General features: G+C 44.2%; 1 protein-coding gene across 1 annotated transcript; it reads right to left on the bottom strand.

Annotated features, from left to right (window-relative positions):
* Positions 1 to 1,177: 1,177 nt before the first annotated feature.
* TAP2 (transporter 2, ATP binding cassette subfamily B member) lies at positions 1,178 to 26,805 on the bottom strand. The gene is made up of 12 exons (XM_026688298.2): positions 26,501 to 26,805; positions 24,577 to 25,077; positions 22,297 to 22,411; positions 17,382 to 17,512; positions 16,738 to 16,943; positions 15,666 to 15,863; positions 12,421 to 12,549; positions 11,185 to 11,373; positions 8,577 to 8,750; positions 6,287 to 6,446; positions 2,167 to 2,303; positions 1,178 to 1,794 (listed from the first exon to the last, which is right to left on the bottom strand). Exons 1-12 carry the CDS (start codon positions 26,517 to 26,519, stop codon positions 1,603 to 1,605), a joined length of 2,151 nt encoding a protein of 716 aa, XP_026544083.1. The 5' UTR covers positions 26,520 to 26,805; the 3' UTR covers positions 1,178 to 1,602.
* Positions 26,806 to 27,434: the final 629 nt, after the last annotated feature.

Raw genomic sequence — 27,434 nt, 5'->3', positions numbered from 1 at the left:
CAGTATCCACATTATAGCTAGCTAGGTGGACAAACAGCCCAGAGGATCAATTTCTGTTTGGTTTTTTTAGGTTGTGCAACCTCTTGAAACCCAATCAACTCCCTCAAGCAGCCAGGAACAACCAAGCAGAAAAGTCAAGAAAAAATAAGATTGATATGGGAGAAACATAAATGCATAGTGTGAAAATGACTTTAGTGCGAATAACTCTGACTCACCATCAGAGAATCCATACAGGGAAGAAATGATATAAATGCCTGGACCGCGGGAAGAACTTTACTCAGGACAATTTAATTCTCATAAAAGGATCCACGCTGGGCAACAACCATATAAATGTATGGTGTGAGAAGTGACTTCCTTGGGATATCTTATGAATCATGAAAGGATTCACCCAGGAACCATAAAAATATAGTGTGTGGAAACAGTTTTGCTAAGAAAGGACAACTTGATTCTCAAAGGATGCACAGGTGTGACGATACCTTTACTTTTCACCAAGGGATCCATACAGGAGAAACCGTATAAATCCATGCAATGAATTTAATTCAAAACTAGTTCTACCTCCAGAAGTTGTGGGTGCTCCAACATTGGAGGATTTTAAGGAGAGATTGGGAAACCATTTGTCTGAAATGGTAGTGTTTCTTGCCTGAGCAGAAAGACCTCCAAGATTCCTTCCAACCCTGTTATTCTGTTAAGCTACTCATCTTCAAGGGATTCAAACTTGGGGGAAAGCTTATGTGGAATATGCAAAAAAATTTGGTTTGGGCTGGAATCTTATTTGCCATCCAAGCATTAATTACACTGAGACATGGTTAATGACAACCTGGGATCTTTAAAAAGTAAATATTTGGGTCTTCTTAAAATTAGGAAGCAAGTTTGGAGAAAAAAAGATGTACACTTTAACTGGGGTTGGATGATTTGTTGAGTGCCCTCAAATCAGTGTCAACTCTTAGCAGCCAGACACTTACCTGGATCATCAGGGCTTCCCTTCAGTAACTGAATCCATTCCCCTTGCACTGATCATCCACTTCTCTTGTGCCTTTCCCCCCAGCTTTAGATCCTTCTCTAGAGAGCTGGTTGGCTCTTTGTGGGATTCTCTAACCACACTAATCGAGACCTACCTATGTGACATGCATCCATATGCAGATTTGCCAGAACTAAAAGGGATCACACAGAGACTTAATTTTGTTAAATAAACAGGAAGTCTACTTTCTGCAACCAATATTAAAAAGTGTGACAAAAGAGCAGGTTGTACAAAAAGGTCTCACATACTAAATTTAAACAAGTAAAAAACGGGTATTGGTATGTTTGCTGAACAAAATAGTTGCTTGAAATGGGATTGTGCACTTTTCACTACGGAGTTTCCAGGGCCCCAGTTGCCACTTAACATCACATGAATTATCCCCAGATGAAAAAGACAGCCTCCTCTTCCAAATGGCTGCAATTCAGCAACCCTTGACTGGCCAAGAGCTGCTAAACAGGCCAGCTTCTGGGTCACTCTCTTTCCCTAAGAGAGTGCTGTTGTCTATTTCCCCAACCAATCATGCATTTGGCATCTACAAAAGCAGTGGATCCTGTGGCTGAGCATCTCTGTTGCATCTCCGGAAGTTACTCCGCCTGGGTCCTTTCCACCAGTTTGTAATAGAGGCCTTCCTGGGCCATCAGCTCTAGGTGAGTCCCCTCCTCCACAACTTCTCCTCCTTCCAGCACTATAGTCTTGTCTGCATTCTCCACCGTCTGCATCCGATGAGCAATCACCAACACGGTCCGGTCTCCATGTTTCTGCACAAGCCGTTGGATCTAAAAAAGGAAGCAATGATCCAGAGGAAATCCTGAGCTCCTTAGAAACACTAGATAGAAGCTCCCTCACATTTCCACTGAAAAGTTCTTCTCAAGCACTGCAATAGAGTTTGGCCCCAAACTCTTTGCAGTCCGGAAAACAATAAAAACCACCCAAATGAAGGCAAATATGCGTGGCCTAGGAGAATGTTCCAAGACTGTTGGTTACCAGAACCAGAAATTTAGCAAACTTGGAAGAAATTTTGATACTTCCTGTCAAATAAACCCAGTTTTCCTATGCTGTCACTTCACAAAAATTCAGATTAAGCCCTTCAGCGGCTCTGAACTACTCCAGCCAAGATCCCTGCCCCCTCATGGATCCCCTGCACTCACTGCAGCATCACTCTCGGGGTCCAAGGCACTCGTGGCTTCATCCAGCACCAAGACCTTCGGGTCACGGATCAGGGCCCGGGCGATGGCCAGCCGTTGCTTCTGCCCAATGGAGAGCTGGCCCCCCTTCTCCCCCACCTCTGCAAAAGAAGGCAAGCAAGGAAAACAGAGGAGATCAAGAGCAAAGTCAAGGCCAACCAAATCTTGTTGCCCTAAAGGGGTGGCAAAGCCATTCAGTTAAAAAACAAGGCAAAACTAGGGTTTCCGGTTTGTCGGCTTCGAGCGGTAGGGATTCGCGAAGCTGCGCGATCCCTGCCGCGCTGCCTAGCTTTGGGGCTCCGACCCGGACGGGTGCGGAGCAAGGCTGCCCTGCAGGGGTAGCTGAAGGTAAGGGGGATCCGGAGGAAGGGTTTGGGGTGTTGCAGACCCTCCCTGGCCGGCAGAACCCCCTGTTACCAGGACAGTGCAGCGGCGGTCCGTAATGGCCGCCACAAAGAAGTTGACAGCCGGGCAAGTATGCGCAGGAGGAAGAAGAGAAAGTTATTGAAAGTAAAAGTTCTTCTTGGTCGACCCAGGGCTTTGAGATTTATCTAATTTAATTCCTGGAAAAGATGGTTTTCTGATGATTTCTTCCACAAGAGAAAAAAAAGCGGCTATTTTGAGGTGCTGAAGGAAAGTTTACTCTCCTCCCGACGGAATTAAGCCGGAAGGGAGAGGATAAAGAAAATATATTAATTTGGATCTTGTTGGAGGAGATGCCTTGAAGACTTGAGGACAGAAATACAATCTTAATAAGGCTTTAAAATATAGACTTGGATTCTTTTTTTTATTTGTTTGATACCACCCTGGAAGAGGAAGGGGGAATTTTGGCTTGCTTGGATTTATTGAGGATTGTGGATTTTGGGATTGTTTTGCCTTTCTCTCGGAATATTTGGTTGGTGTAAGAAGAAAGAGGAATAAAGAAAAGAAAAGATTTATTTATAATGGCTTTCCTTTTTGAAGACCTGAGGGATGAATATGAGCAAACAAAAGCAGCCTGCAAAGATGGCATGGAAAAAGCTTTTCTATTTCTAGAAATGGCGCTGGTCAATTACCAACAGACAATGGAACAGATGGAAACGGAAGAAGAACAACAAGGAAGAGACGAAGACGCCATCTTCATTGAATCCCAAAACTTATCTAAGGAAGAAGGAAGGAAGAGAGCAAGGAAAATGAAGGACTTAAGATCTAAAAAACATTTGAGAAAGAGAAAAATATGATGCAAAGTAAATATAATGATAACAAACAAGAGAAAAAGGGAACACAACAGAGAAGGGATCCCAGCAAGGTAGAGGTTAGAAGAAGAAGGGGGGTAGGAAGATTTGGTGGGGGAAGAAAGAAAGGGGAAAGGCGGAGAAAAGCCTCAAAGCTTTAAAATTGGATGGGAGAAGAGGGATTTTTTTAGAGACAAAGGATGAAATATAATTTTCTGTAAGAAAGATTCTGCTAAGGTACAGAAGATGGTATTGTAACATTTATATTTGAAATAGTAAATTAGAATGGTTTAAGATTTAATAAGAAATTAAAATGTTGAAGTTTTTAATAATGATTGATTTTTAAAATGTAATAAAATATCGAAGGAAAGGAGGATACAATGTATTTAAATATTTTTGGTGGATAGAATGTACCAAGCAGAACCAAATTGGGTATTTGTTATGCTGAATGTTAATTTTACTAACTTAGGGGAGGATAGAAGGCATCATACTCTGATTAGTGATTTCAGGAGAAATTTTTTTTTATTATAAGAAGAGATAGAGGGATAATTGAATGGGCAAAAGATACAAATTTAATGATTTAATTAAGATGGATTAAATAAGATAGAAATGTGAAGAGTGATATGTGCTATTATTTTAGCCCATGCAAAGAGAGGTAACTGGGGCCAAGGTACTTTACTAAAAGATTTTTTTATGTTTGTTTGTGTTTGTTTGTGTTTTATGAGAATATTGGGGAAATTATTGTAGAAAGACAGGGAAAGATTCAATATGTAATGATTTGTTTGTTGTTGAAACTTTTAATAAAACTTGTTTTAAAAAAAAAAAAAAAAAACAAGGCAAAACTAGAAGCCCAACACTCTCTGAAGTGGGAGGGAGACACCACAATTTGGACAGCTTATTTGCAGTGCAAAAGGTCTAGAGGAGGAGAAAAGACCCCCTTGTACTTTTTAACAATTCTAGAAGAGATTTTAGGACTTGCAATTTTTGAAAAAGCCCAACAGTGCAATCAGCTCTTTGAATTCTCTTTTTTGCATTAGTGTTTTAATGATATTGTTACAATAAGAATGATTGTGTAACCTGGAGCTTTACCGATAGTCCTCAAGCTACAAGAGCAACTGTGTGATGACCCGTAGTCTCTCAAAATAATCCATAACCCAAAACATACATTAAAGTCCGGTAATGCCTTCAACTTAACTTCGCTGTTTTATTAGGCACAGTTTAAAGTCACAAACGTAAATAATGAGGCAAAAAGAAAACCAAAACAAACCGCATTGACGAGAGTTCCGAAGCAAGCCAAGATAATTATTCATACATTCCAGGAAGATAACTGAGGAGAGTCCATGGGAAGAACGCCAGCAAAGATAAAGCTCTTTCAAAGTAAACACTAAACTTTGACTCCAGCAATTCTGACTATGCAGTTACAAACTTATATACGTAGCTCCCAGCTGCAAGCCATGAGGAGGATCATGGTAATCTCCTCCTGAGTAGTCCTCGCTTTTCCCTGATCCTCTTCTCCCTGCGTGACCTAGGATGGATAGGGGATGGGCCTGGATCTCCTCTGACTGCTCAGCCAGCCTCTGCCCTTCCTCAGCCTCCTCTACCACCTCTGGAGCCACACTCCCACTCCCTGTTGGCTGTTCCTCCTCTTCTTCAGAGTCAGTCACCACCAGAGGCATGACAAACTGTGACAGGAATTTTCATTGCTAAGTGAGGTGGTTGAAAGGTTGATGGTCCATGACTGCATTGCTTAGTGGAGACAATCCATGTGTCCCCAATTGCCACTGTTAACATAATCCCACTGGTCATTAGGCAAGGATCTCCTTGCCATTACCTGCCAGCTTCTCACAAGCAGAATCAGGGACTACAGGTATGTGTAAGTCCCAGGAGGCTCAACAAGCAGGCTGGCAGGCAGTAGGTGGATGATGGCAGGGTTGAGGGGTGGGGGTGGTTGCAGCAGCAGTGCGGGTGAGGCTTTTTGGATGTGGGTTGGTGCGGGAAGATACATAGGCAGCCTCAGAGACATACTACATATTTTGGGCCCCAGAGTGTCTGCTGCCAGGCAAGGGAGCGTGTGTGTGGCTGGAGCAGCACCTGCCTCACATTGTGGGCCTTGGAGTAGCTCCTGCCAGGTAAGGGAGATTTACCCCAGTGACTTGTGGCTTTCCCTAAGGCTTCCCATTGACTTCGTTTGTGGGAAGTTGGCCAGGAAGATAGCAAATGGTGATGATTTGTTTGTGGGCACTGTGATTGTTGTAAGTGCAGTGGTGGCCAAGCACCCAGATGGCAATCACGTGACTACAGGGGAGGGGGAAAAGTCACAACTTCAAGGACTAGTTGCAACCAGTGGTGGGATTCAACCGTTTTGCATCGGTTGCGTTTCTCGCTGTTCTACAGGGAAACAAAAGTTTGTGGGACTAAGGAAAAAAAAAACTTCAATCACTCAATTCCAACTTCTTGTGGAAAATCTCACAAAATCAGTATTGATTGATTGGAGGTTTATCTTTTTAGTCTCACAAACTTTTGTTTCCCTGCACACAACAGTGAGAAATGTGACGGAGCTGGAAATCAGATTAGTAAAGAAATGCTTGGGGGAAGCGAGGGCATCTGGGTGGTGGTGGGTGGAGCAAGCGAACCGGTTGTTAAATTATTTGAATCCCACCACTGGTTGCAACCTCCATTTATTTGGTGCCACTGTAATTTAGAACGATAGCCGAAGAAATGGTCCTAACACAAGAACTACTGTATATATTGCAACAGAACAAGCAGGATTTCACTTCAGAAGAGCCAAGAAACGGGACCGGTGGGTTTACCGGGAGGAAAGTGGGGGTTTTATGGGATGAATCAAGGGGGGATGGATGGATTTTGCCCACCTGCATCAAAGCCTCCTTCCAGATCACGGATGAATCCCAAGGCATCAGCTTCTTCCGCTGCTCTGCTCACATCTTCCTCGCTGCAGCCTTGCAGGCCATAGGTGATATTATCCCTGATGGACCCAGAGAATAGTACGGGCTCCTGGCCCACCAGGGCCACCTGCAATTGGACAGGGAGGCCTATCAGAACAGGGCTGGGCTGAGAGAGAAACACCACTTTCCAGGGTGGGACTGGATGATGCTCAAGGTGCAGCTGTTTCCGACATCAGATTTACTATGTCTCCCAAATGTAGACCTTGACTTGTTATCTGCTCTTCTTTGGAAGCAAAGTGGCAACACCCAAACAACCTCGCCTGATTTTGAAAACTAAATAGGATCAAACATGGTTGTCACCTGGACGAATTCCAGGTTCATTGCTAGACTAGGAAGGTCACCAAAATATATCACATCTTGGGGGGGTGGGGGTTAACCTTTATACTTCAGAATATAAAGAGAATTCTCTTTTCAGAGAAACTATATGGCCACATTCATAGATCATAGGAGATTCCAACCTTTTACCTCAGGATATAAACCACGTATGCAGAATATCCTGAATGTTGCACCTTTTTAACCTATGCATAAGCAATCAAAAGCCTTTCATTCCATGCATCTTTTGCTACCTTCTGCACTAAGCAGATTTGAGCAACTATGGACATCCCAAGCCCTGATTTTGTGGCATTGCCTTAGCGGCATTGCATTCACTTTTCTCTGCTGGAATTTTGGATATCAGCCATAGAACTTCTGAAAACCAGAGACTCTTTCCACTTTTTTTTGAGGAAGGAATGGCATAAAAATGCCATCTTATGTTATAAAAATTAGCATTTTAAAACAAGTACACAAAGAAAACTGCAATGCATGTGGCAAGATGGACAACAAACTAAACTAAATATGTTGGATCAGAGGTCGGAATAAACACCAGAAGTCGAGGATCTGCTACACTTGTTTACTGCACGAGGTAAGTATCTACAACAATATATCAACTAATGTTCCTGCTGGCGGGCATCCCCTTATTTAGGTGCTGCCTGCCCATCTGTTACAGCTTTAAACGATTTTCCTGCGCTGCTCGTGACAGGAGAACTTAGTGTCCACGCCTGCGTAGACACAACAAAATAAATGCTCTTAACCCCCAGACAATTCCATCCATGACCTTCTAATATATGATCCTGGCTACTCTGCATTGCTCCTCTCCCAAAGCCTATTGATATAGATCAGGGGTTTCAAACTCAAGGCCATGGGCGCAGATCTGGCCCACAGGGTGCTTAGATCTGGCCTGCAGAGCCACCCAGGAAACAGCAAAGGATCGGCCCATGGTGTCTCTGCCAGTGAAAATGGAGCTCGGGAAGGCTGCAGGTGGCCCTCCCGAGCTCCGTTTTTGCTGGCAGAGGGTTGTAGGAAGCCGTTGCACCTGAAAACAGAGCTCGGGAGCCTGTTTTCGCTGGCAAAGCACTCAGGTTACCACAGACACCGCCAACAAAAGTGACATTGAGCTAGCCATGCCCAACCTGGCCCCGCAAGGTCAAACACAAACCTGTTGCGGCCCTCAATGAAATCAAGTTTGACAACCCTGATATACCATGATTCCCCAAGAATAAGACCCTTTTTCCCCCATCAAAAAAGGCACCAGGTCTTATTTTAGGGGGATGTCATTCACTGACTAACCTCACTTGCACGCATAGCCCCTGCCCTCCTTTTCACTGTCAGAGGCCTTCAGGAACTTCTACTGGTGCTTCCGGCAAGGCTTTCCTGAAGGCCTCTGCAGCCAATAACAGCTCCAGATCGATCCGGAGCTTTGTTATCAGCTACAGAGACCATCAGGAAAGTCTTGCCAGCCTTGCCAGCTGCAGAAGAAATGGGCCAAGGAGGCAGGTGTCGGGGTGTGCGAGGCCTGGCTACAGTTTTGTCCAAAAGTAGTAGGGCAGCTCCAACCCCCACCCCATCCCCACACTAGTTTAATTTTTACCCATGCAATCTGGAGTGGGTGGGATCTAAACTAGGGCTTTTTGGGGGGTAGGGCTTATATTGGGTGCATGGGTAAAAAATAAAGCTAGGACTTACTTTCAGGGTAGGTAATGTTTTCGGGGAAACAGGATAACCTAGATGTTCTTAAACCCCAGACAATTCCAACCATATCACCCTGTCATGTGGTCCTGTCCATTCTGCATCACCCCTCTCCCAAAACCTCCCCACGTATAACCCTTCAACCACCAAAAAAACCTAGGGCTCATCCCGCAGATGATAAGGACTGCCTCACCTGCCTATGAAGATACTTGTGCTCATATTTCCCAACTGGGACTCCATCCAGCAGGACCTCCCCAGACTGAGGTTCATAGAAGTGCTCCAGGAGGGCCACACAGCTGCTTTTTCCACTGCCGTTCGGGCCCACCAATGCCGTCACTTTCCCAGGGGGGAGCTCAAAGGAGACATTCTATTAGAAAGAAATGCAAATGTACTGTAAAATGAAGCAGGAATATACAGCATTAATTAATGTTATATTTAGATCCCAGTCTTGGTCTTGTATAGTACAGGTAGTCTCAGAATTACAACCACAATTGAGCCCCACATTTTAATTTAAACTAGTTTAAGTGAATTTTGCCCTATTTTAGTATTTTTCTTGCTACAGTTGTTAACTGAATCACTGTTAGTAGTTGTCATGCCCCTGTTAGAGTCTAATTCCAAGAGGAAGGTCGAGCAGCTGACAGAGAGTGGGAGTGTGGTTCCGGTGGCTGTGGAAGAAATGAGGGAAGGGCACAGTCCGGCTGGGCATTCAGAGGAAGACCCAGGGCCACCCCCTCTTCATCTTAGGGCATGCAGGGAGGAACGGAGAAGGGAGCAACATGGCTTATGTGAGAGGAAAAGGCCCTGATACCTTTCATTAGTTGCAGCTGGGAGAACAGGATATAAAAAGGGCATTTGCACACAGCACCTTGCTGGAAGCAAAGTGTGCATTATCTTTGTCGAGGTTATCCTTTGGAAGTCTGCAATTTATTATCCTGGCCTGTCGTGTTAATTACTTCAGCATGGTTTGTGTTGGTTTTCTTATTTATAATTTATCTGTACTTTGGGTTCGGACTGCATTTCTTCCATTTATAGACTGTTTTTGGAAGAGTTTGATCTCCAGCCAAGGATAACTGGACATTGGAGGCCAAGCTGGCACCTATTTTTGTGCCTTTGTTACTTTTGTGCCACGCCCCGGGTCATCACAGTAATACAGTTGTTAAGTGAATCTGGTGTCAGTATTCCAGCAATCGCTCTAATTAAATCATGATTCTCGAGCCAAACTTCAAAAAACTTCAAAGGATTCGGTAGAGGTGACATACTATATGTCGCCTCTAATGAATCCTTTGAAGTTTTTTGAAGTTTGGCTCAAGAATCATGATTTAATTAGAGCAATTGCTGGAATCCTGACAGCAAGTCAATTGTGGCCCATGTCACTTACAGACCCCTGTGACCCTGTTTCCCCCCTTCTCAAGTGTCTCATAAACCAGATTGTCCAACTGAGCATCTTCACGGACTGGGTGTCATCATTCACATTCTCCAATTAAATATATTTGCGGGCAAAAGCTCTGGTAGTTTAGTTACAATCTTTTAAAGGTAAGAGTTGGAATGTACTTTTGCTTCCAAACTGCTGCACTGCTCTTTCAGATTTCCTTCCCCCCCCTTTTTTAATGGCAACTACTAAAACAGGCATAGGAATTTTTTATGAGTTGACATCTGGCTTCCCCACTGATTTTTGCTTGTCAGGAGGTTGCAAAAGGTGATCACATGACCCCGAGATACTGCAACCATCCTAAATGTGAATTAGTAAAGCAAGTGTCCGAATTCTGATCACAGGGATGCTGCAACGGTCGTAAGCGTGAAAAACGGTCATAAGTCACTTTTTTCTCTGCTGTTATAACTTTGAACAGTCACTAAATAAACTGCTGTAAGTTGAGGGGTATCTGTACAGAAAATTGCATCGTCTTTCTAAAGACCTTTAAAGTCTTAACATTCTTCCTTGCAATGTTCTTTATCGGCGTTAAAGGAATTACGTTTGTAGAACACACAACCAACTTAACCAGGATACTTAAAGCTTTAGCACCTGTAGTTGAGAGATGTACTGGTGGCGTGGTGGCGCAGTGGTTAGAATGCAGTATTGCAGGCAAACTCTGCCCACAGCCAGGAGTTTGATCCTACATACATACATATAATCAGAGTTGGAAGGAACCTTGTAGATCATCTAGTCCAACCCCTCCCCCAAGAAGGAGACCCTACACCATTTCTGACAAATGGCAGTCCAATAACTTCTTGAAAGTCTCAAATGATGGCACTCCCACAACTTCTGAAGGCAACTTCTGTTCCATTGGTTGATTGTTCTCACCGTTATAAAGTTTCTCCTTATTTCTAGGTCAAATCTCTCCTTGGTTCAGTTTCCATCCATTATTCCTTGTCTGGCCTTCGGGTGCTTTACAAAATAGCTTGACCCCTTCCTCTCTGTGGCAACCCCTCAAATATTGGAAGACTGCTATCATGTCTCCCCTGGTCTTCACTAGAGTAGCTAGGCCCAGTTTCTGCAACTGTTCTTCACATGTTTTAGTCTCCAGTCCCCTAATCATCCTGGTCGCTCTTCTCTGCACTTTTTGTAGAGCCTCAACATTGTTTTTCTAGTGTGGTGACCAAAACTGACCATCTCAAGGATGACTCAACCTTCTAACCTTCCGAGATGGGTAAAATGAGGAGCCAGATTGTTGGGGGCAATAGGCTGACTCTGTAAACCGCTTGGTGAAGGCTGTAAAACACTAAAGCTGTATGTAAGTCTAAGTGTTAGTGCTGTTGCTACTGTTAGGGTGTCATGCAAAGCCTTCCAACTTCCCGTAAAGTACCTTCAGGACCTGGATCTCAGGGCGGGAGGGATAGCAGAAGGAAACATTTTGGAAGGAGACGTGTCCGCGGAGGGATTCTTTAGACAGCGTCCCTTCTGTGCGGACTGACGGCTCCCGGTCAAGGTATTCAAAGACTTTCTCTGCAGCGCCCACATTGCTCAGGGCATCCCCGTAAGCGTAAATCAGGCCCTGTGGGAGGAAAAAGGAAGGAGGAGCAACGTTAAGACATGAGAGCATCTGCAAAGGGAGGAATACAGGTGGCTACACTGTTTTGAGCATCAAGCAGTGATGGTATTCTACCAGTTCGGTCCGGTTCGGCCAAGCTGGTCGCAGTGATGAGCAGCGGAGACTGAATCGGTTCTCTCCACCACTCTGCCCAACTGCCTGCCCGGGCATATACTCATCTTTATCCTTTGAATTTGAAGCGCAGCTGGTTTGCGCGGCACAGAAGAGTGCCGTGCGGCAGCTGCTGAAGTGATCGGGATTGTGCAGGCTTGCAGGAGGTGAGTTAGAACGCCTCTGTTCCTGCGCGAAGTGTGTGTTTGGCACGCACGCACAAAGTGTGTGCACGTGCACAAAGCGCGCCCAACCAAGCCGCACCCACCGAACCAGGAGTAAAAATATTTGAATCCCACCACTGACATCAAGGATAGCAATATTCCAGTATTTGAGAAGCTGCCACAAAGAAGAGGGGGTCAACTTATTTTTCTAAAGCACCAGAAGGCAGGACAAGAAACAATGGATGGAAACTAATCAAGGAGAGAAGCAACTTAGAATTAAGGAGAAACTTCCTAACAGGGAGGACAATAAAGCAGTAGAATCAGAAGTTGTGGGTTAGGGTCATCACTGGATGTTTTTAAGAAGAGACTGAACAGCCATTTGTCTGAAATGGTATAGGGTCTCCCTGCTTGAGCAGGAAGTTGCACTAGATCAGGGGTCACCAACCTTTTGGACCTCAGGGATCACCAAACTCATTATTTTAAATCCCAGGGACTACTAACCAGTTCTGTGGGCGTGGCCTAATTTGTGGGTGTGGCTTGGTGGTCATGCAACTGGCTGGGCATGGCTTGTATGTAAATATTATAATCCAGTGCCCACTGTTAAATAATTAAATAAATACTGCACTAAGCCATGATTACTTTTGGCTATTGTGTCCTGCGTTTGATTCCATAACAGCCACCGAAGAACCCGAAGTGCTACAGAAGAAAACATTTTCAAATCGAAGGGCTCACTGACCTGCACGTACCACCCCACATTTGCCTGGTAGAGGATGAAGGAGACCAGGTTTCCTTTGGTCATGAGACCGTTGTGGATCTGCTGGTAGCCACAGAAGAGCAGGATCAGCTTCAGGCTCAACTGGAGGACCTGGAATAGGAGAAATGGTAGGGCAGCCATGAATGGAAAAGATATTCAAATGCCATGATGTGCTTATTGAAGAACATCCGGAAGCTCCAGTTGGTGCAAAATACAGCGGCCCGCATGGTTTTGTGCAGACCCCGGTGTGCACATGTGTCACCTCTCCTGCAGGAGCTGCATTGGTTGCCGATTTGCTTCCGGGTGTAATTCAAGGTATTGGTTGTCACCTTTAAAGCCCTTCATGGCTTGGGACCGGGTTATCCAAGGGAACGTCTCTTGCCGGTCACATCTACCCGACCCATTAGAGTGGGGAGGCAGGGAATGTTGCAGGTCCCACCACTGAGGGAGATACACCTGGCGGGACCCAGAAGAAGGGTCTTCTCCGTGGTGGCTCCCTCTCTCTGGAACATCATTCTCCTCAGAGATTAGAATGCCCCCCTCTCTAATACTCTTTCAAAAGGCACTGAAGACCGAGTTTTTCCAGAGGGCCTGAGGAACCCAGAGAGGGATGGAGCCCATTAAATGGCTAGTGTGCTCTGCTGTCGTCCGGGCAAGGGATGGAAGTTTGGGGATGATTTTTTTTCTTCCAGATTTTGTTCTATTGTACTTTATTAATTTATTTGATTCTTTTTGTTAGTTTTGATTGTTTTTTTATTTTTATTTTTTGTTTTAAATATGGTTTCATTGTGTAATCTGCCTTTAGTCTTTTAGTCTTTAATCTTGTCATCGCTCCTTATCACCCATCCCCTCCCACTTGTGACTGTATCACTGTAACTTTGTCGCTGGTATCCTTATGATTTATATTGACTGTTTCCTAGTATGATTGATTGCTTATTGTACCCTATGACTATCATTAAACGTCGTACCTTATGATTCTCGACTCTTGATGAATGTATCTTTTCTTTTATGTATACTGAGAATATTTACACCAAGACAAATTCCTTGTGTGTCCAATCACACTTGGCCAATAAAGTATTCTGTTCTATTCTATTCTATTCTATTCTATTCTATTCTATTCTATTCTACTTCTATTCTATTCTATTCTATTCTATTCTACTCTATTCTACTCTATTCTATTCTATTCTATTCTATTACTATTCTATTTAGTCGCCATGGGCAAATAAGCAGCAATATAAATTAAATAAATACATAAATAATGCCTACAAAGACTGTGCAAGCCGTGGTTATTTCCTGTGACATTCTATGGAAGCCGGGTACCCCAAGGTTCTGTTTTAGGTCCAGTACTCTTTAACAGTGGCCCCCAACCTTTTTTGAAACAGGGACCGGTTTCACGATTATTTATTCTTCCACGGACCAGTACCTGAGTAACGCGAGACTCCACCGCCATCGGGACGGCTCTTCGTTCGAAGCCGCCCCCCCCTTTGACGAAACTAAGGCGCGAGCACCCAAACGCCGCTTTCCAACTGAAAACCCGGAAGCACTTTCCAACCGAAAACCCGGAAGCGCTGTCGAAACAAGATGGCGGCACCCAAGCTTTGCGGCCCAGTAAAAAATGATCCACAGACCGGTACTGGTCCGGGGACCAGTGGTTGGGGACCCCTGCTCTTTAACATCTTCATCAATGATTTGGACAAGGGGATAGATGGGGAAACTCAACAAATTTGCAGATACAGAAGGATCTTGACAGACTTGAACATTGGGCGCTATCTAACAAAATGAAATTCAATGGTGAAGAAAGGAAGGTTCTACATTTAGGCAAGAAAAATTAAATACACCGGTACCGTATAGGTGGTACCTTGCTCAACAGTAGTAAAATAGGAAATTTCTCCTTGATTCTAGGCTGCTTCTCTCCTTGGTTAGTTTCCATCCATTGCTTCTTGTCTTACTTTCTGGTGCTTTGGAAAATAGGATAACCCTCTCGACCTTGTACAAGTCCCTCAAATATTGGAAGACTGCTATCATCTCTCTCTTAGTCCTTATTTTCATTAAACTAGACATAGGCAATTCCTGCGACTGCTCTTCATATGTTTTACTCTCCAGCCCCCTAATCATCTTTGTTGCTCTTCTTTGCACTCTTTCTAGAGTCTCACCATTATTATTTTTTGCACTGTGGTAACCAACACTGGATGCACTATCCCAAGTGTGATCTTACTAAGGCCTTATAAACTGGTTTCCATGAAAATAAGACCCCGCCTTACATTTTTTTTTTTTCCCACCAAAAAAAGGCATCAGGTCTTATTTTCAGGGGGGGGATGTCGTCCATCGACTCATCTCACTTGCGTGCATCACTCTCAGCCTCCTTTTGTGCAGTCGGCAAGTCTTTCCTGAAGGCCTCTGCAGCCGATAACAGAGCTCTGGATTGATCCAGAGCTCTGTTCTCAGCTGCAAGGCTTTCAGGAAAGTCTTGCTGGCTGCAGAAGAAATGGGCTGGCAAGGCAAATGTCAGGGTATGAGAGGCCTGGCTGCAACTGGTAAGTAGTAGGGCAGCTCCAACCCCACTCCATCCCCACCCTAGCTTAATTTTTACCTGTGCACCCTGGAGTGGGTGGGGTCTTAATTAGGGCTTATTTTGGGGGGTAGGGCTTATTTTGGGCACACATGTAAAAATCAAGCTAGGACTTATTTCAGGGTAGGTTGTATTTTCGGGGAAACACGTTAACACTTCATGATATCTAGATTCTATCCCTTTTTAAACTGGGATTTAAAACTGGGATTTCACTGAATTGGAGATCCACTTGCGGATTGACTTTTGGCAGTGAAGACATTTCAACAGAAACACATTCTTGATGAGAGGTTAATGCTAACAATTGCTATGATACAGACTACATAAAATCTTGTGAGATTGGGGACAAAGACACCAAACGTTTACGTACAACCTTGGAAGCAAAGCAAGAAAAGTTTGCAAGACTTGGCAATCTCCTAAAATCGGAGTCGTATTTCAAAATTGTTTTTCTTTTTAATTTTGATACCTGAACAGAAATCATCACAGGCTAGAAATCACTCACTTAAAAGAACCTAGGTCAGGGGTCGCTAACCTTGGCAATTTTGTGGACTACAACACCCAGAATTCCTCAGCCAACATGGCTGGCTTAGAAATTCTGGGAGTTGCAGTTTACAAGCCTTAAAGTTGTTAAGATTGGAGACCCGAATCCTAGAGGACTTACCCGGACAGCAAATCCGTAAACAACCCTTTCCAAGTCCCTTTGGTTTTTCAGCCGACAGGTGTCCTCCAAGGATGCCTCGTAGCGCTGTGACTCCTCCTCCTCGGTGGCAAAACTGCGCACGGTCTGCACGGAGGAGATTACCTCGTGCACCACGTCGTCTGAGTGGGCCATTGAATCATGGATTGCCTTCAGTAAAGCCTGGATTGACCATGAAGAAAGTGGCAAAGTGAGCCTCCTGAAAGCTGCCTTGGACCAGGCATCTTGCTGGCGGTGGGATATTCAAACCAAAGTTCTGTGACCTCATTGGGAAGGGAGAGAGACCCCAAGAATGCTTCACTCCACTTCCTCCCCCCACCTTTTTATTTCATTTATTTCTCACTTGTAGACAACAGGATGCCAGAGTGCAAGTTGTAGAGTGAGATGTCCCCTCCCGTTATTATTTCTGGGGAGGCTGGGTTTCATTTACTCTAATTAAAGAGTTGGGTTGTCTATGGGGAATGGAAGGATATCAATTCCTTGGAATATGACAGGATAGCTGGGAATGGAACAGTGGTGGGGTTAAATTTTTTTACTACCGGTTCTGTGGGTCTGGCTTGGTGGGCGTGGCAGGGGAAGGATACTGCAAAATCCCCATTAACCCACCCCACTAACCTGCTTTCCAGCTCCGTTCTCCTATGCAGGGCAACCAAAGAAGACCCAGCCGATCAGCTGGGACTCAATGGGAGGCAGAGGATAGATGGGGTTGTTGAGGCCAGTCAGAGGTGGTATTTGCCAGTTCTCTGAACTACTCAAAATTTCTGCTACCGGTTCTCCAGAACTGGTGCTGAATACCACCTCTGGAATTGAAGGATTTATATTCCAAGAGATTTATATCCTTGCATTGCCCTGTCAGAACTGAAGAACCTTCTTGGATAAGGAGCAAAACGTCTTCAAAATGAAACACAAGGAAGTCCAGTTGCCTCCTGAAAAAAGCACCTTTGAGACAATCAAGAACCTGGATGACTGAGAATCTCTACAGACTAGAAGGGGCCGCCATTCCCTCTAGGCCACTCTCTGCCTTCATGATCCCTACCTGATGACGGACATTATAGACCTTCTGGACGGCCATCATGAGTGGGGTCTCGATCAGCATCAGCAGCGTCAGGCGCCAGGACAGGCCGATCATGAATCCGTAGAGCCCAACGGTCTTGATCAGGGTGCGTAGGAAGATGTTGGTGTTGAGCGGCACCGAGTGGCTCATCATAACTGTGTCTTTGGAAAGGCGGGAGGACAGCGCCCCTGGGAGCAAAGAGATATATTGTTCAACAAATGCCAGACTGGCCACACAGGAAGGGAGATTCTAGGGAACAATCCCACCAGGAAGGAGAAAGCTTTTCCTTTACACAATTCCAGGTAACAGATAATCAGAGTTGGAAGGGACCTCCACCATTTCTGACAGATGGGAGTCCAATCTCTTCTTGAAAGTCTCAAGTGATGAAGCTCCCAAAACTTCCGGGGGTAAAACTGTTCCATTGGTTGATTGTTCTCACTGTCAGAAAGTTTCTCCTTATTTCCAGGTTGAATCTCTCCTTGTTCAGTTTCCATCCGTTATTCCTTGTCTGGCCTACAGGCGCTTTAGAAAATAGCTTGACCCCTTCCTCTCTGTGGCAGCCCCTCAAATATTGGAAGATTGCTATCCTGTCTCCAGAAACAGCGACTTCCTGTTTGGGCCCTCACCTGTTTTCACCTCCTGAAAGAAAGCCAAGTCTTGCCGCACCAGAGAAGAGAAGAGTAAGTTGCGAATCCGGATGACCATCCGAGAGATGGTGAACAAAAAGAGACTGCCACGGCAGCTGGCAAAGGCCGAGCTAGAAGGGAAACAGGAAGGGGGGTTGGTTCCTGCTCTACCAATGGAAATCGAGTCACAGCTCCGTGTAGGAACACGTACTGGATTTGACCAGGTGCAAAGGGAAAGAAACTTTTACACAGACAAATCTATTCCACTGTTTCAGATTAAGTAACTTCTGATTGACCCTCTTCCCCCATTTTGAAAAAGCACCACTCTTTTAAAAGCAGACACAAGATCTCTCATACAAGCCAAAACTCTGATACAGATAAAGCACACTTCTTGGATTACAGATTAACAGAGTTGGATGGGACTTTGTAGGTCATCTAGTCCAACCCCCCACCCAAGGATCCTACACCAGTGGTGGCTAACCTTTTTGGGCTCCTGTGCCAAAAATTGTGTGCGCATTTGCGTGCCAGCACCCAGAAGACCCACTATGCATGCACTTGCAATCTTCCCCCCCCCCCCCGCCACCCCCTTACCTGCACTGAGCCTCACTGCTGATTTTCGGCCTGATTTCCAGAAAAACAGGAAGTGATGAAACGGGCCTAGTTTTCATCCTGAAAAGCCTACAGAAGCCTGCAGAAGCCTTCCTGAAGCCTCTGGGAGGCTGAAAAAGCCCTCAAATCAGCCAAAAATCAGCTGTGAGGCACACACATGCGCAGTGAGGTAACTTTACCTATAGCTCACATACTGGCACAAATGGCTCTGCATGCCACTTGTGGCACACGTGCCATAGGTTCGCTATCACAGCCCTACACCTTTTCTGACAAATGGCAGTCCAATCTCTTCTTGAAAGCTTTCAGTGATGGCGCTCCCACAACTTTCGAGGGTAAGCTGTTCCATGAGTTGACTGTTCTCACTGTCGTAAAGTTTATCCTTATTTCCAGGTTAAATCTCTCCTTATTCAGTTTCCATTCATTATTCCTTGGTCTGGCCTTCAGAAAATAGCTTGACCCCTTCCTCTCTGTGGCAGCCCCTCAAATATTGTAAGACTGCTATCATCTCTCCCCTGGTCCTTCTCTTCACCAGACTAGTCATTCAAGTCTAGTTTCTGCTGGCCACTGCCTGCTCCCAAAGGTGCCATTAATTAATGGATTAATCCAGTATGCGCTGAAATAGATAGGTTGACATTGGAACTGAAGGATAAAGATAAGTCAGAATACTATATAATATGGAATAAATTTTATCATTGGAGGGAACCGAAAGGGAGTTCACCAAATGGAAAAGGCACAAAGGCTCTAGGAAGGGAATGAGACTATATGACTTAATTGAAATGCAACTGAAAGGAATTAAAATGTATAAAGACCTAATGTGTATAAATGTACATAAGGTTTACAGTATACAACGTAAGATGTTATGACAAAAATTATATGTCAAAGAAGTCCACCACGTTCAATGTTTTTAAATAATGTATTTAATAAAATTTATTATTTTTTAAAAATTAATGGATTAATCCAGGATCTCCCAACCCCTAGTCCATGGCCTGGCATTGGGCCAAGGCATGTCAGCAACTGGGCTGCACCAAACAAGCAAAAACCCCATCCATGGGATGCAGCCAGCATGCAAAACGATGCCCTTTCCAGTCTGCGAAAAAAGCTCCACAGAATCGGCCCTGTTGCCCAAAAGGTTGGGGGACATTGGATGAGAATCCATCAACAATGGATGTTCTTTCAGAAAGCCTTTTTAAAAAAAGATTTGTATTTAAGTGAAAGATAGAGATAGGATGCAAGTTTTAACTGCTTGGACTTCTATCGGATTTTAATAAAGGCAGCTCAAGGGGAATGGGAACCCGTAACACCAACTCTGTTTTGGTTGCCTGAGAGATCTTAAGTCCAATTCAATAGACAATATTGTCCAATAAATTAGCCTATAGAGCAGAAGTCTCCAAACTTGGCAACTTTAACACTTGTGGACTTCAACTCCCAGAATTCTGGAAGTTGAAGTCCGTAACAGTGGTGGTATGCTACCGGTTTGGACCGGTTCACCTGAACCGGTGATAAAAAAAAATCCTACCAATAAGGCAAACCGGTTCCTCCGACGATCAGCTGAGGCGATAAAAGAAACGACAAGCGTGAAAAACTTCCGGTTTGTCGGCTTCGGAGGCGGCGGGGTTTCGCGATCTCTGCGATCCCCGCCGCGCTAGCCGCTCTTGGTTCCTCCGACCCAGACGGGTCCGGAGGATAAGGTTGCCCCGTAGAGGCAACCGAAGACAGGGAGGATCCGGACAAGGGGTTGGGGTGTTCGCAGACCCCTTCCCCACCCGGCACAACCTCCTTTTCTCAAGTCGGTCCAGCGGCGGTCAGCAATGGCCGCCACAAAGAAGCCAGCAACCGGACAAGATCGTGCTGGAGGAAGAAGGAGAAATTTTTGAAGCGAAAGTTTTTTTGGCTGAACTGGGATTAGAAGATATATTTAATACCCTGAAATCTAAGATTTGGTTTTTTGTTTGAAAGATACTTTGTTATGGCGAGTGAAAGTGTTTTCAAGTGAAAGTTGACTCTCCTTCCACATGGAATTAACAAATGAATGCTGAAAATACTACTATTCTATAAAAGGTAAAAATCTAAAGCTTCTTGTTATAAATGGGAAGGGAGAGGACAAAAGGAAAATTTATACTAAGATTTTGTTGAAGGAGATGCCTGGAAGATTTTAGAGATTGGAAGTTACTGTAATAAGAACTTAAAATACAGACTGGTTTTCTTTTTCTCCCTTTGCAACTGATTTTAACCCAGGAAGAAGGGAAGAACTTTGTGCTTTGTTTGGATTGTTTGGTGACTTTGGGACTTTGGGATTTGCTTTAAGCTTGGAAATATCTTTGGCTGTTTTATGAAGAAGAAGAAGAGGATTTACAATGACTTTATCTGCTGATGAACTGAGAGAGGAATATGGCAAAATAAAGAAAGACGATGTGGGAGAAATTTTTTGCTTTTTAGAAATGGCGCTTGCTACTTATCAGCAAATACAACAATTGATGGAAGAAGAAGAAGAAGAAGAAGAAGAAGAAGAAGAAGAAGAAGAAGAAGAAGAAGAAGAAGAAGAAGAAGAAGAAGAAGAAGAAGAAGAAGAAGAAGAAGAAGAAGAAGAAGAAGAAGAAGAAGAAGCCATCTTTAATGAACCCATAGAGGTGCTTAAGAAAGGAAGAAGAAAGAAAGGGGGAAAAAAGGATATAAGACTTAAAAAAATATCTAAGAAAGAGAAAAATAAGATGCAAAATCAATATAAGGCTAGAAAGCAAAAGGAAAGAGAAATACAACAGAGAGGGGAAGTTAAGGGGGGTAAAAAGACCAGATGGGATAAGACAGGGAGGAAGAAGGGGGGAAAAGGCCACGAGGGTATCAAACAAGATGTGAAAAAGAAATGGTTTTTTAGGGATAAAGGGTAATATAATTTGGTTTTAAAAGGATTCTGCAAGGTACATATGATAGTATTGTAGTATTTGTATTAGAAATAGAAAATTATAATTTTATAAGATTTGAGTAAAGACTAAAATATTAAAGGTTTAATAATGGTAGAATTTAAGATTTAATAAAATATTAAAAGGAAGGTCTAAAATATTTAGTTTAAATATAGATTTTAATTGACTATTGTGTGGATGTTAGTATGAATATATTATTGTAATACTTGCTTTTGAAATAGATAATTGGAATATTATGAGATTTAATGTTTAATGATATATTTAATTATGTTATGGATTCACTATTTTCTTTTTGTAAGTAGTATGTACTAAGCAGAATCAGATAGGGAATTTGGAGTTACCTTAAATGTTAATTTAGAGGTGCGATGGAAAGGCATCATACTTTGATTTGTGATTTCAGGAGAAATTCTTTTATTTTACTATGGGGAATAAAATATATAGACAATTGGAAAACAATGGACAAAGGATAGAAATATAATGATTTAAATTAAGTTAATAAACAAAATAGAATTAAGAAGAGAGGAAAGCGGGGAGAAGTTATAAAGAAATTACAGAATGGTAATTAAGATAGGTAATGGCATATAAGATGAATATGAATTTAATTGAAGTCCATACAAAGAGTGGTAATCCGGGGCCAAGCTACTTTTTTGAAAAAGAAGTTTTACTTTATGTGTTTTGTGTGTCTATGTCTATGTGAGATTTAGTAAAACCTTGGAGGAAAGCGGGAGGAGAATAATTGCAAACAAGACAGAGGGAAATATGAATATGATGATTAAATTTAATGAGAAGAAATGAGAGTGTTAAAAGATATTTAAGTAGAAATGGGATATATTAAAATCACACTGTATAAAATATTGTATTATCTGCCTTGTAAAAATTTACAAGGGAAAGAGGTTTAATGTGTACAAGGTTTATGTTTTGTTTGTCTTCAAAAACTAATAAAATTTGTTTAAAAAAAAAAAGAAACGACAAGCGTATGGGTGGGTGGGGAGGGTCGGTCCCCCAAAGTAGGTGGCTCTGGGACTACAACATGTGTGAAGCCACCATCGAAACCATAGTTGCAGTCGGGATCTGGCAGAGCTGGGTTGGTCTCAAAAAGCTAAGCAGCATCAAATTGGCTGGCATTTGGATGGGAGGCCACAAGGAAATACCAGAGTAGAAATTACACTGCGAAGTCAAAACATATCCTCAAAGAAGACAACAACCAATAGCTTCCTTAGAACTGGCAAGAAGAAAAAAAAACCAACATCTTCATCCAACATGATCACTCCCTTCTACCATCTTGTGGTCATAATGCCGGGCGATAACAGAATCATAACTCCAGGCCTTCTTTAGGTATTTAAGGGCAACTGCAGCAAATATGTTAATGGGGCCTGGAATAAGCTCACCTTCCAAATGAGACGAGGCAGAGAAGAAAGATGATCGTGGAAAAGGCTTCTGCGTCATATTTAGTGCCCAGGATGTCGATCAAAAGCCCAGTGTAATGGGGCAGGAACATTTCACCTGCAGGGAGAGCAAGAACAGAGGAGGTGATTTTTTTTAAAAAAAATATCTATTTATTTGTTTGTCAAACACGTACAAGATAACAAGTGTAAGTATGAACATAAACAGGAACAAAGGAAATAAATACAGATAAATGGGGACAGTAAGACAGGGACGGTTTGAGGCTGTTGAAGCTGTGAGGGGTTGAAGCTGTCACAACGGAGTCTGGTAAGGTGTTGACCTCTATCAGGAAAGGCAGCTTCCCTCCCCCCACCCACCCACCACACACGGACATTACAAATTTCCTCTGAGCATCCGTTCTGTGAAATGCAAAGAAATCTTGAGTTGTGCTCCAGTATTCCTGCTCCCAAGAGGGAGAACTAGGTAAAGTCAGAACTCAGAATGGGAGGGACAAAAGGGGGACATGAAGAATAGGTGCTTGAATTGGATGCTAGAATAGAACAGAACAGAACAGAACAGAACAGAACAGAACAGAATAGAACAGAACAGAATAGGAATACTTTAACAGATAACAGATAATCAGAGTTGGAAGGGAACTTGTAGGTCATCTAGTCTAACCACCTGCCAAAGCAGGAGACCCTGCATCATTTCTGACAGATGGGATGGGAATAGAATAGAATAGAATAGAATAGAATAGAATAGAATAGAATAGAATAGCTTTAACAGATAACAGATAATCAGAGTTGGAAGGGACCTTGTAGGTCATCTAGTCCAACCCCCTGCCCAAGCAGGAGACCCTGCATCATTTCTGACAGATGGGAGTCGAATAGGATAGGATAGGATAGGATAGGAAAGGAAAGGAAAGGAAAGGAAAGGAAAGGAAAGGAAAGGAAAGGAAAGGAAAGGAAAGGAAAGGAAAAAATAGAAAAGAATAGAATAGAATAGCTTTAACAGATAACAGATAATCAGAGTTGGAAGGGACCTTGTAGGTCATCTAGTCTAACCCCCTGCCAAAGCAGGAGACCCTGCATCATTTCTGACAGATGGGAGTAGAATAGAATAGAGTAGAGTAGAGTAGAGTAGAGTAGAGTAGAGTAGAGTAGAGTAGAGTAGAGTAGAGTAGAGTGTAGAGTAGAATAGAATAGAATAGCTTTAACAGATAACAGACAATCAGAGTTGGAAGGGACCTTGTAGGTCATCTAGTCCAACCTCCTGCCCAAGCAGGAGACCCTGCATCATTTCTGACAGATGGGAGTCGAATAGAATAGAATAGGATAGGATAGGATAGGAAAGGAAAGGAAAGGAAAGGAATAGAATAGCTTTAACAGATAACAGATAATCAGAGTTGGAAGGGACCTTGTAGGTCATCTAGTCCAACCCCCTGCCCAAGCAGGAGACCCTGCAGCATTTCTGACAGATGGGAGTTGAATAGAATAGAAGACAAGACAAGACAAGAGAAGACAAGAGAATAGGACTTCTTTATTGGCCAAGTGTGATTGGACACATAAGGAGTTTGTCTTTGGTGCATAAGCTCTCAGTGTACATAAAAGAAAAAATAAAATACATGCATCAAGAATCATAAGACACAACACTTTGTGACAGTCATAGGTTACTAATAAGCAATCAAATCATACATAGGTTACTAACACACAATTGAATCATACTAGTAAAACAAAAGAAACAATATAAATTGTAAAGATGCAAGCAACACGGTAATAGTCCTAAGGGGGAAGAGATAGGTAATAGGAACCTGTCTATGTCTCTTTTCATCCTGGGACAAACGACACAGTCTTGGGAAACCAATTGGCAGGTACAAAGGAGGCAGAATCCCAGAGCCGATGGCCGAAGTCTCCAGAAATCTTGCTCCGTGGCAGGAGGCAACCCAGGGGGGCATATCAGGTGGATTTAGGCAGAATATCAAAAAGGAGTAACAATTTCAAAGGCTGAGATCAGGTGGTGTTAAAGACCTTCTGGCAACCATCTCACAAATGAATTGTTTTCTTTAGTGCAGAGGTCCCCAAACTTGGCAACTTTAAGACTTGTGGATTTCAACTCCCAGAATTCTCCAGCCAGCTCCCATTCTGGGAGTTGAAGTCCACAAGTCTTAAAGTTGCCAAGTTTGGGGACCCCTGCTTTAGTGTACTGGTGTGATTCTGGCCCTGATGACTATTTGTGGTACATTTATCCTGCAACACAGAGAATGATTTAATTTGGCACCAACTCACCAATCACCGCCAGGATGAGGAACAAGAAAGCGCCAGAGAGGTACAGCTTGTCTGGACCGAAAAGTTGGAGCATCTTCCAAAGGGTGGCCTTGTCTTCTTTTTTCCGGGACTCCTTGGTGCTTTGCCCTTCTGCCAGGATCCCCCAGAGGAGTCGGGAGAAGCCCACCGCCCCATAGATTGCCAGCCACCAGGACCAAGCGGCCGAAGAGACCAGGAGGGGAGGGTCCCCCAGCCAGGGTCCCACCAGCAGGTACAAAGGGGGCAGGATGCTGACAGCGGCCACCGTGGAAGAGGACACTGGGGAGGTCCCACCCACGGAGAGCAGGCCCCGGGCCCCCCAGAGAACCACCAGCCGTAGAGTGGCCTCCAGCCAAGCCGCTGTAACCCCCAGGGGGACCATGGAGGGGCCCCAGTCGGCCAGCAAGGAGAGCAGGATGCGGTCGCAGAGAAGCAGGGGAACAGCCCGAAACACGACAGGGCCCAGCATCTTGATAACGGTCTCTGGGGAGAGAGGAAGGGATTACTGGTTATGGGAATCAGGGGATTATGGATTTAAGAGGAGGAGGGGAAGAGGGGGGAGGGGAGGGAGAGGACAAGAAGGAGAAGGAAAAGAAGGAGGAGAAAAAGAGGAGGAAGAGGAAGAGGAGGAGGAGGAGGAAGAGGAGGAGGAGGAGGAAAAAGAGGAGGGAGAAGGAGAAGAGGAGGAAGAGGAAGAAGAGGAGGGAAGGAGGAGAAGGAGAAGAAGGAGGAGGAAGAAGGAAAAAGGAAGAAGAGGAAGAAAAAGGAAGAAGAGGAAGAAGAAAAGGAAGAAGAGAAGGGAAGCAGGAGGAGGAAGAAGGAAAAAGGAAGAAGAGGAAGAAGAGGAAGAGGAAAAGAAGAGGAAGAAGAGAAGGGAAGCAGGAGGAGGAAGAGAAGAGGAGGAAGAGGAGGAGGACAAGTGGAAGAAGAGGGGAGGAGGAGAAGGAGGAGAAGAGGAGGAGGGAGGAAGAAGAGGAGGGGAGGAGGAGAAGGAGAAGAAGAGGAGGAGGAAGGAAAAGGAGAAGAAGAGGAGGAAGAGGAAGGAGAAGGAGAAGAGGAGGAGGAGGAAGGAGAAGAAGAGGAGGAGGAAGGAGAAGGATAGAAGGAGGATGATTTTGGAGGAGGATCAACTGCAGAAGGCCTTTGGCCCTTCAATTCAACTAACATTAAACTCTTACCACCCAAGCTCCTGCATGTAATCAGCTGACTTCCCAGCAAAGGATTCCTTGGCTGCAGCCTAACTGTTCATTCTGAGTGCAGGTCGGGGCAATTTCAGGAAAGATCAAATTCACAATAATCGAGGCATTTATTTATTTTTTTGTTACAGGCCACTTTTCTGCGCATTTTAACTCTGCGTTCTCCGGTCCCACAGGCACCCCAAGCCCAGCCCCCCCTTCCCCCCCTCGTGAAGGCCGAAATCATGCGTGACTGACTTCCTCGGGAAGAAAAGCATTGGTAACTCTCGATCGGGTTCTTTAGGGCTAGTGAAGGATTTGAACCCCGCTCCCATTCTCCGGATCAGAGCCGCGGCGCGAAAGAGGAAACCAAATCCCCCAAAAAAAAGTTTAGATCCCGCGCAAAGCAGGACGAAACGCGCCCGGGTTAGTTCTTTCAAGAAGAGAAAATGGTGTAGGGTCTCCCGCTTGGGTGGGGAGGGGGTTGGACTAGATGACCTAAAAAGTCCCTTCCAACGCTTGTTATCTGTCATGAATATTGGCGGGGCAGGAATCACCAGGCCGCTACTTAAAAGGAGGAGATCAGACCGCGCTTCCCCGTGATCCGCACACCCAACATGAGCAGCCCTGCTTGGATGGGAATGATGGGGAGTGGAGTTCCCCCTCCCACCTCCGGAACCGCTAAGTCGGCCAGATCAACGCAACCCTCCGCCCTTTGTCGAGTTTCTCACCCCGGGAAACTCCTTCCATCGAGGGCGTTTGGGTTCTTCTCGATCCGAAGCCTCGTTTTAGCCGGGCTGGGCCGACTTTACCTCCGTCCCTCCGTCCTCTAAATGGGCCTTACCCGCCGCCGCCTCCGCAGAGCCGAAAATCCCCCCCCACACACACACAAAGCTTTTGCTTTCGATTTCACATAGGAAATGCCGCTTTCCTTCAAAGTGTCTTCCAGCACAGTGACCGCCAGATGGCGCCGGCGTTCCGCTGTGGAAGCCTAATTAAGCCACCGACCTCTCTCTCTCTCTTGTGTTTTCCCTTCACACCCGTGATTTCCTGAATCGGAGTCGGTTGAGAATAAATAAAGGCACAGTTGGCTTTTCTTTACGTGTCATATATTGATTGTGCCGTCTTAAATCCTGAATGGGGCTGGAGTCGTGCGTTGCGTTATTCATCATCACCGGCGGCAGTCCTTGACTGACGATCAAAATGGATTCCACAGTTTTCTGTTTTTTTATTTATTTATTTTGATTTGTCAATCCCTTACAAGATAATAGGTATAAGTATATACTGAGTTATGAATACACGAAATGGGTACATATAAGAAAAATAAAAGAAACAATAGGACAGGCATGTTGGTGCGCTTAGGCACGGCCCCTACAGGCGTCTTAGGAAAGGGGTGAGTGAGGTCAATAGTAGACAGTCTAAGGTTAAAGTTTTTGGGGTTTGGGGAAGAAACCACAGAGTCAGGTAGAGTATTCCAGACATTGACCACTCTGTTGCTGAAGTCGTATTTCCTGCAATCAAGTTTGGTGCGATTAACCTTGAGTTTGTATTTATTGTGTTATTTGATTTGTCAATTGGTTCCAAGATGAAGTATAAGTGTATGACAGGTTGTGAATACATGAAATGGTATATATAGAAAAATAAAAGAATCGAGAAACAATAGGA

Source organism: Notechis scutatus, chromosome 2 (genome assembly GCF_049901735.1).
Source record: "Notechis scutatus isolate UNSWTSFEM ecotype Mainland chromosome 2, rNotScu1.2, whole genome shotgun sequence".
NCBI lineage: Eukaryota > Metazoa > Chordata > Lepidosauria > Squamata > Elapidae > Notechis > Notechis scutatus.
Note: the sequence above shows the minus strand (reverse complement) of the source record. Positions and strands in the feature narration are given on the sequence as shown.

Excerpts from the sequence above, each read along its gene's own strand:
- TAP2 (XM_026688298.2), bottom strand. Across the intron at positions 16,944-17,381 it reads CTTTCAGGAGGTGAAAACAG|GGGCGCTGTCCTCCCGCCTT; the intron begins GTGAGGGCCCAA and ends CTTTGCTCCCAG. Across the intron at positions 2,304-6,286 it reads GGAAGGAGGCTTTGATGCAG|AGGTGGGGGAGAAGGGGGGC; the intron begins GTGGGCAAAATC and ends CTTCTTTTGCAG.